A 15,895-nucleotide genomic window follows, 5' to 3' on the forward strand; every position below is an offset into this window, starting at 1 on the left:
TTGAATTAATAATGAAAAACTCGTCAGATACGCTTCTTTAAGATGAACTGTAGACTCGATGTCACAAATCTGGGTCTTCTTTGCGAGGTAAGAAGTAATAATAAAAAAAACAGAAGAATTTATTCACGATACTTGATAAATTTAAAAAAATTTAACGCAAAACGCTCATATTTTGACAAAACCTTGCCTTTATACATAAATATGTATAGTTTCCGCTCTTCTGTAAAGAAATTGCGCAATATCGAAGGGATGCATTAAATAAAGTACTCACCCAGTATGTGACCGTGGTAAATGTGGGACGTGTCGAGGTCCTCCTCTTCGCCGGAGGGTCCCAGTATAACTAAGTTATTGCTAAACGTTGTTATGTCTCTTTTTAATCTTATATGAAAGTCTCTACCGTGGGCGCGAAATTTAAATATCACTGGATTATCCTGCGCGACGGATCTCTTAGCCCTGAGATGAGCTCGGTGAACATCTTCGGTCGAATACGACAGGGGTTCGTAGTGGCGTATGTATTCGTTCAGTCGTCGAGCTGTAACAGAAGAAAAATTCACAATCACGTTACTTGTTGCTAAACAAACCATCGATTTTTTCATTTTTATTTGTGTGTGTGTGTGTTTTTTTTTTTTTATCGACCTGCGCTTTGTAACACAGTACGCAAGCTTTTGGTCGCGAATTTTCGTAGATATGATATATTCGTAGTAAAGTTTGCGAGTGACCGAAAGGTGAGCTTAAAAGTCGGAGACTTCGTACCAAATGCGATATGCAATTCAGCTGCGCTTGCTTATACTCTGCGAATGCAGTAATAGCTCGCGAGCCGAGTTCTCGTGCAGCAGCAGTTACGCAGTTTAAACTCTAGAGAGGAAACTACGGAGAGCTCAGACCAGAACGCGCGGAGAATGACGGCACGATATTAAAGCTTATATACGCCCCGCAGGTGTAGAGTTTCAGGGATAAAAACTCTTTGCCGAGAGTAAAAATAGTTTAAACTATCAAGGTATTATCGAACAAAGTGAACGCTGTGAATTTCCCGATGTTTTGGAATTGTTTAATTTAAAAAAAAATTTATTCTACTTTCGAGAACCGAAACAGCGTTTTGTTAAAAAAAATGTCGTAATTAAAATAGGACAAAAAAGTGATGCAGCAACAAAATTAGCAACAAGATTAGCTTGAGTGAGACTTTTTGAACTTGTACCGCGTTGGGACGTTTTCGTTTCAACACTTTTGACTCGACCCTCTGTCACGTGGATTCTTAAACAAGATTAAAATGCATCGGCATCGTCGTCTTCACAGCCGGTATAAATATCCATGAATATCGGAGCACGCAAAGCTCTGTGAGAGGAAGGAGCGGTAAGCCGGTGCAGCTTTTCTCTTCCACGTCGCACCGCATGTACGCGGAAAAGCCAATTAACCCCTTTCCAGTACCGCGCACCTAGAGTAAGTCTCACACAATCTCGAGTACCTGCGCGGTTCGGGGGCTATTAGTCTTCGTTTCAGACTCAAACGAACCAAGTGACGCGGAGAACGGGCGAGCTCAGAACCGAGCTCGTTGCTATCGCCGCAACCATATTTATTCATTTATATGTATATTTGCTTATGTATCACCTGTCGCCCAAAAACTACCCGGAGTCGTTTCCTCCAATGGGATGAATTATACGAGCATGGAGTCTTCAAAGGGGGGCTTATAAAGCGGCGTGCTCATCGTGCAAATGCTGGGTTATTTTTGCCAAAGTGTCACGTAAGTAAATTGATATAGGATAGATCCGCCTGTAGCTATGCAATCCGTCATACATTTTTCCGAAATCCGCCTGCATATATGCAATTTATAATATATTTTATCAAAATCCGCCTGCATTTATGCAATTCGTAATACATTTTTTCAAAATCCGCCTGCATCTATGCAATTCAAATTGAATTTTACACAAACGTATTCCCGCTTGTCAAACTACAGGATGAATTCGGTAAAATGTATTATGAATTGCACAAGTTGCAGACGAATTTTTAGTAAATTTTATTATGAATTGTATAAATACAGGCAAATTTACTTTACCTGTGTCGAATTCTCTGCGTAAAATTTTCACGAAATAACTCGGTATTAAAGTACCTACGTAAATATGAATAGAAAATACCAGCCAATGATCTGTATTTATTTCATGTGGTATTTATTCGTTCGATTCGAATTGGCCACGATTTTCGATGATATCAACCGCGACACTGCGGCCGGGAGTCTAGACTTACACGGAAGAGAATGAAAATATCTCTTCGTTCCGGTGTGAGCGATAGAGCATAAGAGAGAAAAGGAGCGGAGAGGAGAAAGGGAGGAAGACGCGGGTGTATAACTTACACAGCTATTGTACCCTACGGGCTCTACCCGATGTCGCAGCAAGCTCGAAGAATGTTGCGGCAACCGGGTACAAGGAGTTTCTAACGCCTACATATATGTATATACATATACATATACACACACACACACACATATATATATATACCATGTAGGTATGTACCATATATGTATAGCGGGGAAAGTGGTATAATATAGAAAATACCGATATATCAGAGAGGGAAGAAAGAGGAAATTCTGGGAGGATACCGTACAGCGAGCTAGGTTGAAAAATACCATCGGGGACCAACGCTTTCCAACTATGCAGAAACGGTCTCTTAAACTCGCCGACATTCCGTCCCTGAGTCGATAAAATTCTAACGCAACCCGCAAGTTTTTAAACTTTCTTTTGCGTTAGGAATTCAATTTTTTTTTTTTATAGACGAGGTAAGATTTTTTTCGGAACAGCGTGTATTTGGCACATTGTAAATCTTATATCCTGAGGGATAAGAAAAATCCCCTTTTATACGCAGTATTTAGAAAGTAATTTCTCGTACTCGGCAACTTTGGGGGTGATTGGACAGCGTCTTGAAAAATTCGGGGAAAAGAATTAACGGCAAAATAATACCGCGTGCAGGAGAATTACTTAAGCAACGTTTGGAAGACCAGCCCGCCGGAACAAATGACGGGTCCGACCGAGAAATGCAAACGCAAGGTTCAACAACGAAGAGAAACGAGTCCCGTTAAATAAAGCATCTAAAAACGAAAAACCAATGATACACCCCGAGTACGTCCGAAGCTAAGGAGGATAGATAACTGGACTGCAAGGAGAGTTGCATTTTCGAATTCCGCGATACTCGAGGATCCTTCTTTTTCGCTCCTTTCTTTCTCAACAGGGTCCTTAATTATCCTCGAGCTTTTCGGTGGTGCACCAATACCATTCCGGATTTCGAATGAGCGGACAATTCTGCAGGATGCGGAAATCGATGTGCCGGAAAAGACACGAATCCGTCGATAAATTCTACTTCCGTCTCTTCTCTTCTGGTTTATACTTCGTCGTTGGTTCGAAAATTCGGAGCAACGTATCACGCAATAATTCCGTTCCACAGGCGCGGTGAGACGGTCTTTGGTTTCGTTCGAACTGTAAAAGGAAACGGCGATCCGTTTAAACCGACGCTCGACGTTATGGCGGAGGCGTTCACCGTTGTTCGTTTTACCATATCGCACAACGCGGATACAGATACGATCTCGCTGCTTCGACTACTGTTCCTGACCCGTCCGGACACGTGCCCACCCGGACTACGGTGTGTATTATAGGGTATCGGTTGAACCCATCGCAGAAACAAATTTCACGGGACGTGAATCCCTTCGGGTGTAACACTTCCTTCTCGTCTAACCCTGAAGTGACCGGCATCATTCGCTCAAGTCCGCAGTCAATGGCCTCTTTGAAAATGACGATATTCGGAAAGGACGTCGCAAGATTTTTCTCCTCGTCTTTCGAGTTTCGGCGATCCAGGGATCCCGGGATTTGATCGCAGCCGCTATTCCCAGAAAACTGGCATTCCGTCTTCGGATCGATTCCCGTCGTTCCACCGTATGCGTGGAACTTCGTAAGAGAGATATCGAGGTATCCGTTCGGAATGATTTACGATACACCAAAGATAAGTTTAATTTTCACATCATCCGTTTATATACAAGTGAAATCAAGATCGATTCAGAGTTTTAGAGATTCGCGGAAGTCTTAAAGGTCGGTGAATAGTTCCTTCGTTTTCTTTTTTTCTTTTTTTTTTATTTCGTCAACGCGAGATCAAAAAACCTTGCGATATATGATCGAAAATCATCCGGCAAAATTTTCAGACGCAAATTTCAAACCACCGCCACTGCAGCATGAAGGGATGAAGAACCGGAACGTAACAATTTATATAGGTAATACAAAACAGCTCGCGCGGGGGGGAAATAATTCGATACGGTTGTATGAAGTCCGGTGAAAGGATCGATGGATGGTTCCCATCAACTCGAATGAATTGAACGTTGATCAATGAGCTTTGGCGGCTATTGCAATTTCCAATGCTCTCGCGGCAGTATCTTTTCCCCCTTCCTCGGCAATAGGATTTTCATTCAACTCTCTCTCTCTCTCTCTCTTTATTTTGTACCAAAGCAACGTACCGTTACGTTGTTCACAGACAAAATATCGTCATTGTACTTTGCAGTGTGTGTGTAGAAGCTCATTTTAGGTTCACATATATGTATAGTATAGACGAGAAGATCGAGGTTAATGGAGAGGACGATTTTGTGAACGAAAATTAATCGTGCGTGTCGAAAAGCCTACAGTATGTAATAACTGTGTACGTGGAGACGTTCGTTATTGAATATTCGATAATTCAATTTTTTTTTTTTTTTATAATTTACACGAGGTTGAAGTTAGTAACGTTACCGTATCGAAGAAACGTCGAAACAAAAGTCACTATTTTGCACCATTAAAATAACTCAAGAAATTAAATTTACGAAACGTGATTATATCCATGATTTATCAACGGTTTTCCAAATTTCAGATAATCCTTTTCAAAGTTGCAAGATGACGAGTTTTTTTTTATAAAAATGCATCATTACAATAAACGTTGCAAACTTTAGCCTGATCAATGTATAAAATATATTGAAACGATTCCCCCTTTACCGATTTGTTCTCAAGTAAAATTTTCTCCCTTATCCACCCGACAACGCGATACATCGATTCGAAAATCCTGCAAAAAACGTAGACCGTGACGAACTTGGCCAAGTCAGTGACAAAATCGCAAAAGCCTCGTGTTCGCAACTCGATTTTCCAAGTATAATTTCAACCGTACGATTCAGCGAGTCAACGAATTGTCTTTTTTTTTTTTATTTTTTATTTACCAAAGATAAGGAGAACTCCTTTCCTCGTAATTTGTATCATCCGATTTTTTTTCCTCTTCTCTTTTTTTATTTCCTTGCAAAGTTACAACGTCATGATGATGATGATGATGATGATAATAATAACAATAATAATAATAACGCAGCGCGCATTTTCGAAAATTTTCTGAGAATACGATATGATAAGGAATCCGTTGTCTGTTCCAAACGTGTGATACCTCTACGTGGCTAACTCGTGCTTTGAAAAGGCAACAGTGTTCCAGATACGTCAACTAGTCACTCACTCTCTTGGAAGTTCGTTGTTCTCTCAACCGGCGGTTTTCCGTTCTTGAACGTTTACCCGAACATTATTGGTAAACTGACGGAGAATTGCGCGGATTTCGATATAACGACATAGATAGTATATATATATATATATATGGTAAATTTAATTGGAACTACTTGATTGTATAACGTCACAATAAACTTCCATATTTGGCCTCGCGACGTCGTTCAAAAAGTTACTGTCAACTTTGTTGCTGCCGAGTATCGCAGAGACTTCCTGTCCACTCGCTGAATAACTTCTCGCGGTTCTTTGAACTTTCAATCTCATTTTACACAAACGTACGGTAAACCAAACAAAACAAGTAAAAGTATTGCGACGATTTTTTTTTTTTTCTTTTAAATACGTGCATAAATGTTTTTTTTTGTTTTTTTTTTTCTAACGTCTCGACGCACAAATTTTCACTTCAGGACATCTGAAACTCAGAAACTTTGAAATCCCGACTATTGACTGAGTTAAATTATTTTTTGCAAAAAAGAAATCAAAAAATTGTTCAATCTGTAATAAACTTCGGGTTGAAAATATTTTATAATATGCGAACGCTCAAAATTTACCTGCAGTTTCGGATGATTGAATAAAAACAACAACAGCAACAACAACAATAATAATAATAATGATAGTGAGAAAATTTTAAATTCCGCATGAGCAAACCGTGCGTGGAATTTTATTATTTACGATATCGTAAGCGAAAAAAGGTCGAAAGCTTCAAGATTTGGGAAGAAGTGAGGAAGGTAAGAACGTTTAAGCTTTCCGGTCAAGGATCGTCCCCGTCCGTCTTCTCCTTCCCTTCCCCAATTTTGGCATTCTTTACGAAAGTACGCGGAAAACCTGCGAAAACTTTACTGCACGCGTTCTTTTTTTTTTTTTTTTGTTTTTGAAATATGTATCAGGATTACGTATTTCCGATACATTGGTGAGATTTTCCCAACTTACGACTCGCGTATCACGTATCCGTAGATACTTTATCAAACGTGTTTCGGCTTTGTCGAACTGTGTGTGCACAGGTGCAGGAAGAGTGGGAAGGAATAAGAAATTTATAAAAAAAACAATAAATAAATAAATAAATAAATAAAAAAAATAAGTAAAGCCGCTGAACTTTTGCCGGGGGTAAAAAACGACACGAAAACAGTTCGCGTAGAGTCACTGCAGCGCCATGCGCAAGCATCTTTTGCACTTTTATCTCAGAAAGTTGCAGGCTGCAATTTTTACACCTGCAGCCCTTATATCGCCAACGGAAAGCTGGAAAGTTATCAAGGGTAGTGGATGCTGGTTGTGGAAGTATACGGGGGATTCCATGCAAATCCGACCAACGTCCGAAACTCACCGTGACTGATTTTTGTTTTGAGAAAAATTTTCTGGAATTCTCCCAACTCCGAACCGGTGTCTCGAATTTTTTTTTTTTCAGATTTTTTTTATTAAACCGCTCGATTATTTTCAAGTATTTTTATATAATGATTCTGAAAAGGATTTCTTTTTTTCGAAACTGTATTTTCTATTATAAACATTTTAAAACCGAGCTCGATGATGAGCCGATTTTTGTACCATTTTTTGTAGTATTATAGGAAAATAATTAATAGAAAATACAAATTCGGCCCGTCACGGGCCTGGTCTTGAAACGCTTTGAAAAGAAAATACAGTTGTTCAGAATTGTTTGAAATTTTCAAAAAATGTCGTTTTTAATATCGCTCTCAATATTTAAAAATAGTTAACCAGTTGAATGAAAAATGTGAAACAATTCAGGATACCGTTTCAAAGTTAGAACAACTGTAGGAAATATTTTGAACAAAATCAAAAATAGTGAGGGTAAGACGTTGGTTGAGTTCGAACGGAACTCCTCATATATATAATATATGTGCTTGCAAGTTCACCGCCGGTCTTCGTGAAGCTGCTATTTAAAGCTGCAACTTCAAAGGATCAACGTGTTCGCGTACAGGGAAATGTTTGCGATATCAAAGGAAACAAATACGAAGATAAAGATAAGAAATTATATATATATATAAAGACCCAGTTTCTTATCCATGTGTTGAATATTTTCTCCGATTTTTTACCATAACTAACGGCTATATCTTTTTCACCCCACTTACGTATAATCGTTTCTCTGTTTTTCTATTATTTTTTTCCTTGTGTTCGAAGAGAAAGAAGTAGCTAAAATGAATCGTAGGGGATGAAACGGTGCTTTACATCTATTCTCGGATTTTACGTCCGAGCGGGAAAAAAAAAAACGGTTGACTTATTCTTCAAGCCGTTCATGCAGAAAACGTAAAAACGACGAAGTATACGGAAGAGTCGGATTTTTCTTTTCATATCCACGAACATCGAATCGATTTTCACAGTTCTTGTTCAAAAGAATACATTTGCTTTTTCGGTTTAAAACTTTTTCTAGTATACTTTGTGCTATTTTTTAATTCGAAATAGAAAGATGTTCTACAGTAAAAGTATCTTAGATACATGGAAAATGAAATATAAATGTTAGATTCGCAGAGGGTGTCGAGGAGTGGCGAATGGTTTGAAATATGCATAAATAAAAATGACAAAAAAATTCCGCACATTTTTTCGCCAACAACGTTCGCATACTTTTTTTTTCACGTATTTGCCTCCCGGGCGTTTTTCTTTTTCAGGTCCTACCTGTTATATGATCACAGTGAAAACGTCGATATTTCTACTTTTCCATCCCACGCCGCAATCACCGTACAGCGGTCATAACGCTCGTACATGCGTATAAATAAAATTTTCCACATCGCGCGATGATTTTTCTTCTCGCAATTGAATTATTATTCATTCGAATCAGAGGGAAAGAGAAAAAAATGTACAATCGCATGAAAAAATAGTATCATTTCTTTTTTTTTTTTTTTTTTATGTATATAAAAAATATATAAAATTGCAGACGTGACTACAACGATTGTTGACGATTTAAACAACTCGTTTTGTAAAGGAGAAAGAAAAAAAACGGCGAAAGCAGCACTGAGAGAAATTTTTAGTTTCGGTTACCGCTCGCTCCTTGACTATTTTCATTTTTTACCACAATCAAAAAATATAGTTCCAGGTAGAAAATGAAAATTAGTTTTATAGCTGTTACCGAAAAGTCTGGTATCCGTTACTATTATTTCTCATTACGATCGCTGTTGCTATATTTCCTTGGCAACTGTTGCGAAAATTTAATGCTTGTGCAAGAATAAATTGACGTTAAAGCCTTGTTTAACCAAAAAGTTTTTCTCAGCGAGGGGTCGGAATGTTAATAGATTAGAACCAACCGATGTCCTGTCCTGGCAATATTTTAATCGCGGTGGTCTCGGTCTAATTTTTTTTTTTTTTTTTTACCTTTCTTTTTCGTTTCCCCCTCTCCTCGGGAAGCATCATAATTTTCGACGCTACGTTACAGCGGGTATCTTATATCGTATAGGTATACCTGCTTAGCATTATACGCTGTACGTGAAAAAATGATCGCAGGCATCCTCGCGAGAAAAAGTTCCTGCAGCTCTGAAAGAAATACGCTTCCAAGCATCAATCAATTCTGAGATATTATATGCGGGTATAATATTATAATATTGTACAGCGAAATTCGACATTTTGAAAAAGTTAAGATTCGACTGAGGTTAATAATGGTGTGTCAACGATGGGACGGGATTGAAGTTCCGAATTTAAAGAGTTCCGAAAGCGCCTAACTCCGAATCATTTACCGGCGAAACTTGAAGTAAAGAAATGAAACTTTGGAGAAACAACAAAGTTTCAAACGGTCGGAAAGCCGAGGGATCAAAGTTACGATAGAGCAAAGTTCCGAAAAGTAAAGTTAAGATAGAGAAAAAATCAAAAATTCAAACAAAAATTTGAAAAAAACAAATCATTGAAGTTACTTTTGAATACAATTTCAACGTCGAATAACTTTTAAAGGAGTGAATTTTATGAAAAATGTTAGGAGACCTTTTTTGTAGAGCATCAAATTTCCCACAAAAATAATGGTTTGATCTATGAAAATATCGATTTGTCTGGTAATTACAAAAATCAAAAATTCAAACAAAAATTTGAAAAAACAAATCAACGTTTAAGGCACGATTACAAGGAAACGGCTCGATCTACGTCAATTTAGTAGGAGAGCTTTTTTTGTAGGAAATTCAATTTCCTTCAAAAATATGGATTGATAAATTTTTTCAGATTGATAATTGACGGATTTTGGGTAAAAAAAATGCGGTAACTGTTAAAAAATCAATAGCTGTAACGATACACCCCTTAATATTAATATTAAGGGCTCAAACTTTCAGGATAATTTTTATTTGTCGTCATGAACAATGTTTTTACAGTACCATTAAAAATTAAAATTAAAAATTCTTCGTTTTTTTGGCTTTTTTTTTATTATAGACCGTATAATGTATCGGATATTTTTTTCCAACCTTCGCCTCCTTCGTTTCCTTTTATTTTCTTTTTTACCTTTATATTTGATTTCTCCGAAGCTTATTTAATTATTCCATACCACGGACGGATAGAGTAGATACAGGCATACGTAAGCGACTGTATGCCGAACCTATCAGCTTCCGAGATCACTAAACGTTGAATCAAGAAGCGAGGCGAGATAACGGGGGGAGATTTAAATGCAAATTCTCGTCGTACCCGCGACCCCTTTCAGCATTTTGTGTTCGTGTGTCTGTGCGCGCGCGAAGCAAAGCTCGAGAATAGGGTGAAGGGAGCTTAGACCTGAGGAAGTCGCGAAAAGCGGCGAATTAAGTAAAGACAAACGGTTTCCGTCGAGTCGAGAATCCGTCGAGAAAAAAGAGAGACAGAAAGAGAGAAAAAAAACGAAAACAGTATTTCGATCTTTTATATATACCCATGTTTTTTTTTTTTTTTTTCGTTTTTAAACTTTTTAATACCAGAAAAGTATTGATTTCGTTCGATGATCGCTTTATCTAATTTCAACGAATCTTCACGTTTTCGAACCACTATAATTCGAAAAAAAGGTCTTTAGATAAATATCGATTTGTCCGACAAACTCTCGCGATCATCTCTGAAACGGCTGGATGGAAAATTTGAAACTTGTAAGATTTTACAAAGAAATGATCGGGCATGAAAAATTGCCATGTTCCGTTTAATTAGTACTTTCGATTCCACCGGAAATAAATTTATTTTGAACGCATCGCCGACATATTTATACTTCTTATTACTTTTTCTAACTAAACGTTCATATTTTGTCCAATATATATATATATATATATATATATATATTTATTTGAAACAAAGAATTTATACATCTTCTTCTTGTAATGTTTCTTTCATAACATTGAAACTCACCCGCCAACTCCTACAAATTTCAGGTTTTTCACTCGGCCGTTTTCGAGATCATCGCGGAAGTTTATCGGACAGACACTTCGGTTTTCACGGTTAAGAAAAGTATTGCGAAAAAACTGTTTCTCAGGTTTTTGCATATTTTCTTTTCAATTCTTGTTTCGATATTACGTTTCGAAAATCGACGATGTTATTGAGGATACTGTCGCAGGTACGTATGTATATGATATGCATCACCTGACAAGAAATGAATAAATCTGATAACCGTTGGAAAAAAAACGATAATAAAATAAAAAAAATTTATCCAGAATAAAAAAAAAAAAAAAAAAAAAAAAAAAAAAAATACGAAGACAGAGAAAGGAAGGAAGGAAGGAAGGAAGGAAGGAAGGAAGGAAGGAAGAAAGGAAGACCCGACGAAACGGAATGCGGCATTTTTAAGATAATAAATTGACGAACAAAGGCGGATCGGGTGAGACAAATAAAATTCGTGGGGAGGGTTCGAGTTGAGATTCGATGATGCGAGAATTTGGATACGAAAGGGGATTTCGTTTCAAATATATACCTACATATACAAGTGATGCATTGTACGTGTACGTGTATATAATATATGTTATGTACACTCCTATGTATATATATATGTATGTATATATATATATATATATATATGTAAAGTGTCGGCGGTGAGCGCGCGGACCCGCGAAACGACGATGATTTAGAGTTAATGCGCGAGTGCGTGATTTACAGTTATATATACCTACGTAGGTATGTATAAAAGGGATACATATACGGATGTATACAATCGTGTGTGTGTGTGTGAGTGTGTGTCTCTGTGTAGGATATCGCGGTCTCACCGCAATTCAACGACGGCAGACAGCAGCAGCAGCAGTCCCTCCCCCTCCCCTCCCCTTCCCTCCCTTCCCTTTCCCGTTCCCTTTCCGTTGCCCATACCTATACAATATCATCCCGATCCCGTTTCAGGCCGCGTGAATCCCGATCATCCTCGTGCACAGCTGGATGATGGCGCTCTGCGAGTCAGGAATCGGTGAATCGTGAAATAATTTCGAGGCGAGGTTGAGATTCTGATGAATTTGAAAAGTTCCGAAAGCGAGAAATTACGAATTTTTTTTTTTTTTTTTTTTTTGCGGCGAGAGTTAAAGCGAAGAAATCAAACTTTGCGACGAGACGTCAGAGTTTCGAATGGTCCGAAAAACCCGACGCTGAAAGTATCGAAATTGCGAAAATGAGTAAATTTGAAAATCTGAAACGTCGAAATTCCGAATGATCCAGGATTTTTTGTCCCGTAAATTTCTGGCTTGGTGAAATTTTGCTACGTTGATATTTTTTTTGTTTTTTTTTTTTTTTTTGATTTTCGATATTTTTACGTTCGGTATCCGATCATTCGGAACTTTTTAAATTTGGAACTTCAACCATGCCTCATAATTTAACTTCTCTTTGTTCCTTTATTTCGCAGTGACTAAATGGGATAAAAGTTGAGAGGGGAAAAAAAGTAAAAACTAGAAGGAAAGTATTGAGGAATATATTGTTTGTCAGACATGCGATTTAAGAATCACTAAAAAACGAGAACAATTTTTCGAAAATTATCGTTGGGGGTGTCGCGGCTGTATTTGACTAAAATTACAAGCATTAAAAATAGCGAGTGCGGGAAGATTTTCAAAAACTTGTCCCTAAATTTGAAATTCAACGCTGTTTGGTTACAAGAGAATCGATTTCTTTGGTCACAATTAAAATTCTAATTTCAATGAAATAAATACCTTCTCATTTCTGTACGATGCAAATACGGATTTCGAAATTTCACTTTGTAACAAGTCAGTGCTTACTGCTCAATTTTCTACTGTAAACAATTAATACACGATTTTCAAAAACTCGATTCCTAAATTATGCTTTTCAGGAAAAAAAAAGAAATCGTTACTCGTGAAGTTTAGGTCAATTCTTTAATTACATTTTTCTAAACTCTTTTAAGAGAGTAAAATTATTTACAGCTATAATAATTAATTAACGAATAGTTTTTAATATGACATTTGATGATGATTAATAAACATCGATTTGTTGCAATATTTAATTCGCGAACGATCACACAGCGCTAATTGTAAGTAACATATAATCATAAGGTTCGGTTAATTCAGTTAATTCAGTTAGAAAAATTCTGTTCGAATGATAAATCAAGGCTGCATCGTCAACTTCGCAGCTCATTGTCAGGCGACATCAAAACCGCGATTTTTATCGCTGTTTCTTTTCTACCGCACGTTGAATACGCGGAATTTTCACTAACGAACAATTACCGGATCCGCAAGATACCCGGTGACGAAGAGATTGTTCCATTTTCTGTAATCTCCTTATTATTGCAACATACTTAATTAAGTATTCCACATCAGCGTAACGTGCGGCGGTTTTTCGCTGAATAATCGGTTACTTGTTCTTTTACATCATGACTTTTGAAACGATATAAGAAAAGCATTAGTTTCATTTAAAATTCAAAAAAGAATCTTTACGTTTTCGAACCTCTAGAATCCGAAAAATAAATTTTCAGAAAAATGTCAGTCTGTCCGATAAGCTCTCGCTTAAACGAACTCGGAAACGACTGGTTGAAAAAATCTGAAACTTACAGGATTCAACAACAAACTGATGGGCATGAAAAATTGCCACGTCCCGTTTAATTGAAACTTACGATTCTACCGGAAACAAACCGATTTTCAATATTTTAAATACAAACATACGCATTTTCTTCCTTGTTACTTTTTCTAGCTCAACGACATTTCTCGGCTCTCGTGATAAAAAATACTGATCGAAACGCGCAAGGATAAGGTTTTTTAAAGGAGAAAGAAAAAGCTTTATCCATACTCGTTACGAAATTTACTATTTACCGACTTGTTCTTCTTCCTTTTTTTTTTGTGTTTTTTTTTTTTTTTTGTTTTTTCTCTTGTTCCACCGGCATAAAAAGTTATCTCGAGGGATCAGCTGGCGCTGGGTTTTATATTCCCGAGTAAAGCGATCCGCCGCTTCGATCTCGGCAACGAGGCTGACGCCGTGCTGCAGCAGATGCTTTAATGAATTTCCGTGCAAGTTAATCCACTCACCGGTTTTCGCAGTCCTCTTATACGACCGACTATTAATCCGGGACTAGAGTCGAATGAGGCCGACCGCGAATTCGAAATTGCAGTGAATATCTACGAGCGATTGCTTCCGTATATAATGCGTAAAACCTACGTTTTACGAAAAAAAAAAAGAAAAGGATTTTAAAACCAGTGCAATTCGAATTCGTTATTATTACTTCAATTTGTAAATCGAACTCGATAATTTTAATGCAACGATTTTTTTTTTTGTTTTTTTTTTCACTTTTGCACATTGGTTTCTTACTCTGGAACGAGAAAGCAAAAAAAAAAACAAAATTAGTCGTCATCACTTCGCGTGTGTGTATAATTTGACTGTGCGAAGAAGATCTATTTTTCAACAATTTTCGTAGAAGAGAAGTGATTTCTGAAATAAAGTGAGCTTATGATTCTTCGAAAGTGAACAAAGAATTGTTAATGGCATTATAACAGCATTAGGAATTTAAAAAATCTCAGATAATACAAAAAGATATTTTTAAATTCGTAGCAACGTATGAACAGATTTTTTACTTCGAACAAATCGGTTATTCATTAAAAATTAATCAGCTTCACATTTTAAACCCGTTTAGTTTTTTACGCGACATTTTTTACAATCATTATCTTTGTTTCACTTCCACTATTCAGAATACGAGGAGACGATCAGCTGTCACTTTTTCCTTCGAAAGCGGCTCCGATATTTATTCGAATCGAGAAGAACCACCCTTACGACCTTCGCGCCTCTTTACGGGGGTCGTTTCTCGGCGTTTTTCTTTCTTTTTTCTTTCTTATTTCTTTTGCCTGCACGTTTTCTCTTCCGGCATTTCTATTCGCTCGTCGAGGGAGTTCAGGATCTGCAGGGGACGCAGCGTCGAGCGGCATCATCCCCTGTTTTCACAGTTTACCCCGAGAGATGGGGAGGACTCCCGGTCTTCGTTAACGGCACGCGCCTACGTAAACTTGTGATTTGCATAGAGGAAGAAACGGCGAATAAGTAAACAAAATGCGTAGTGGAAGAATCGTACAAATTTTGATTCAGTTGGATATTCCATCTCCGATCCGCGCGTTTTTTCACGCGCGATGAAGAATTTTTTACAGAAACGGGTTAAAACCTTAAAACAATATCATACTGCATAAAATTTCAACAAAGCACGCATCGAAAGATTTCTAGAATATTTACATACACGCTGTGACGCGAGATTTTTCAAGAATAAAAAACCGTGCACGTGAGAAATTGAAAGTGTTCTTATTTTTTTTCGATTATACTCTTTCTACGGATTATCGTTTTCAGCTAAAACGACGACGGCTTTTTAGGATCGAATTGAAGCTTCTGGGTCGTCGGAGTCGCCTGGAGCTGTTCAAACAGAAAAAGCGTCAACTTTGACGCCGCGAGGATGCGAGTCGAGGTTAGCCGAGCTTTTCAACCTATAATACACTACGTGTATAAATATTCGTATGCGCATGCATCAAATTTTACAATATATTTTGGCCAAGCATTCGACTTCTTAGTCTCATTTTTCTTCTTCCCTCTACTATCTCTCTTTCTTTACTGGTATCGTAATAAAGTGAAAAAAATTATTCAAATATATTATATATCAAACATATTCAAGTTTTTTTCTTTTTCTCATTCTCAATAACTTTTCCCTCGACTTTTCCCTCAGTCACGGATTCTCTCTCTTTGAATCGTCTTATACGGCATGACATCGTTCAAATTCTGAGTAAAGTAAGTCAACTTAATTTCAGATCTGGAATAAAAGGAGAAAGAAGGAAGAAAAAAAAAACAAGACGAGGTGGTAAAAGTTTTGAATCCAAATTCTTTCTTTTTTTTTTTTTTCTCCCTCTTCTCAGGACTTTCCACGGAATATTGTCTCCGCGATCATAATCTTTGCGTGAATGTCAAATTTCGCTCGAGCGTAAGGGGAAAAGGATATATAGTTTTAAACACATATACATTATAGAACAGCAATGCTGCATAATTATGAAAAA

At 37.3% G+C, this 15,895-nt stretch overlaps 1 protein-coding gene across 2 annotated transcripts in view; it reads right to left on the reverse strand.

The window, feature by feature from the left end:
- The window catches only part of LOC107228052 (disintegrin and metalloproteinase domain-containing protein 10), a 103,881-nt gene that overhangs the window by 19,463 nt on the left and 68,523 nt on the right, over positions 1 to 15,895 (reverse strand). For both annotated transcript variants that reach the window (XM_046736817.1, XM_046736816.1), the window contains exon 2: positions 272 to 532. In XM_046736817.1, coding sequence (XP_046592773.1) covers positions 272 to 532 — 261 coding nt within the window. The remainder of the gene's footprint in view (positions 1 to 271; positions 533 to 15,895) is intronic.

This window comes from Neodiprion lecontei, chromosome 4 (genome assembly GCF_021901455.1).
Source record: "Neodiprion lecontei isolate iyNeoLeco1 chromosome 4, iyNeoLeco1.1, whole genome shotgun sequence".
Taxonomy (NCBI): Eukaryota; Metazoa; Arthropoda; class Insecta; order Hymenoptera; family Diprionidae; genus Neodiprion; species Neodiprion lecontei.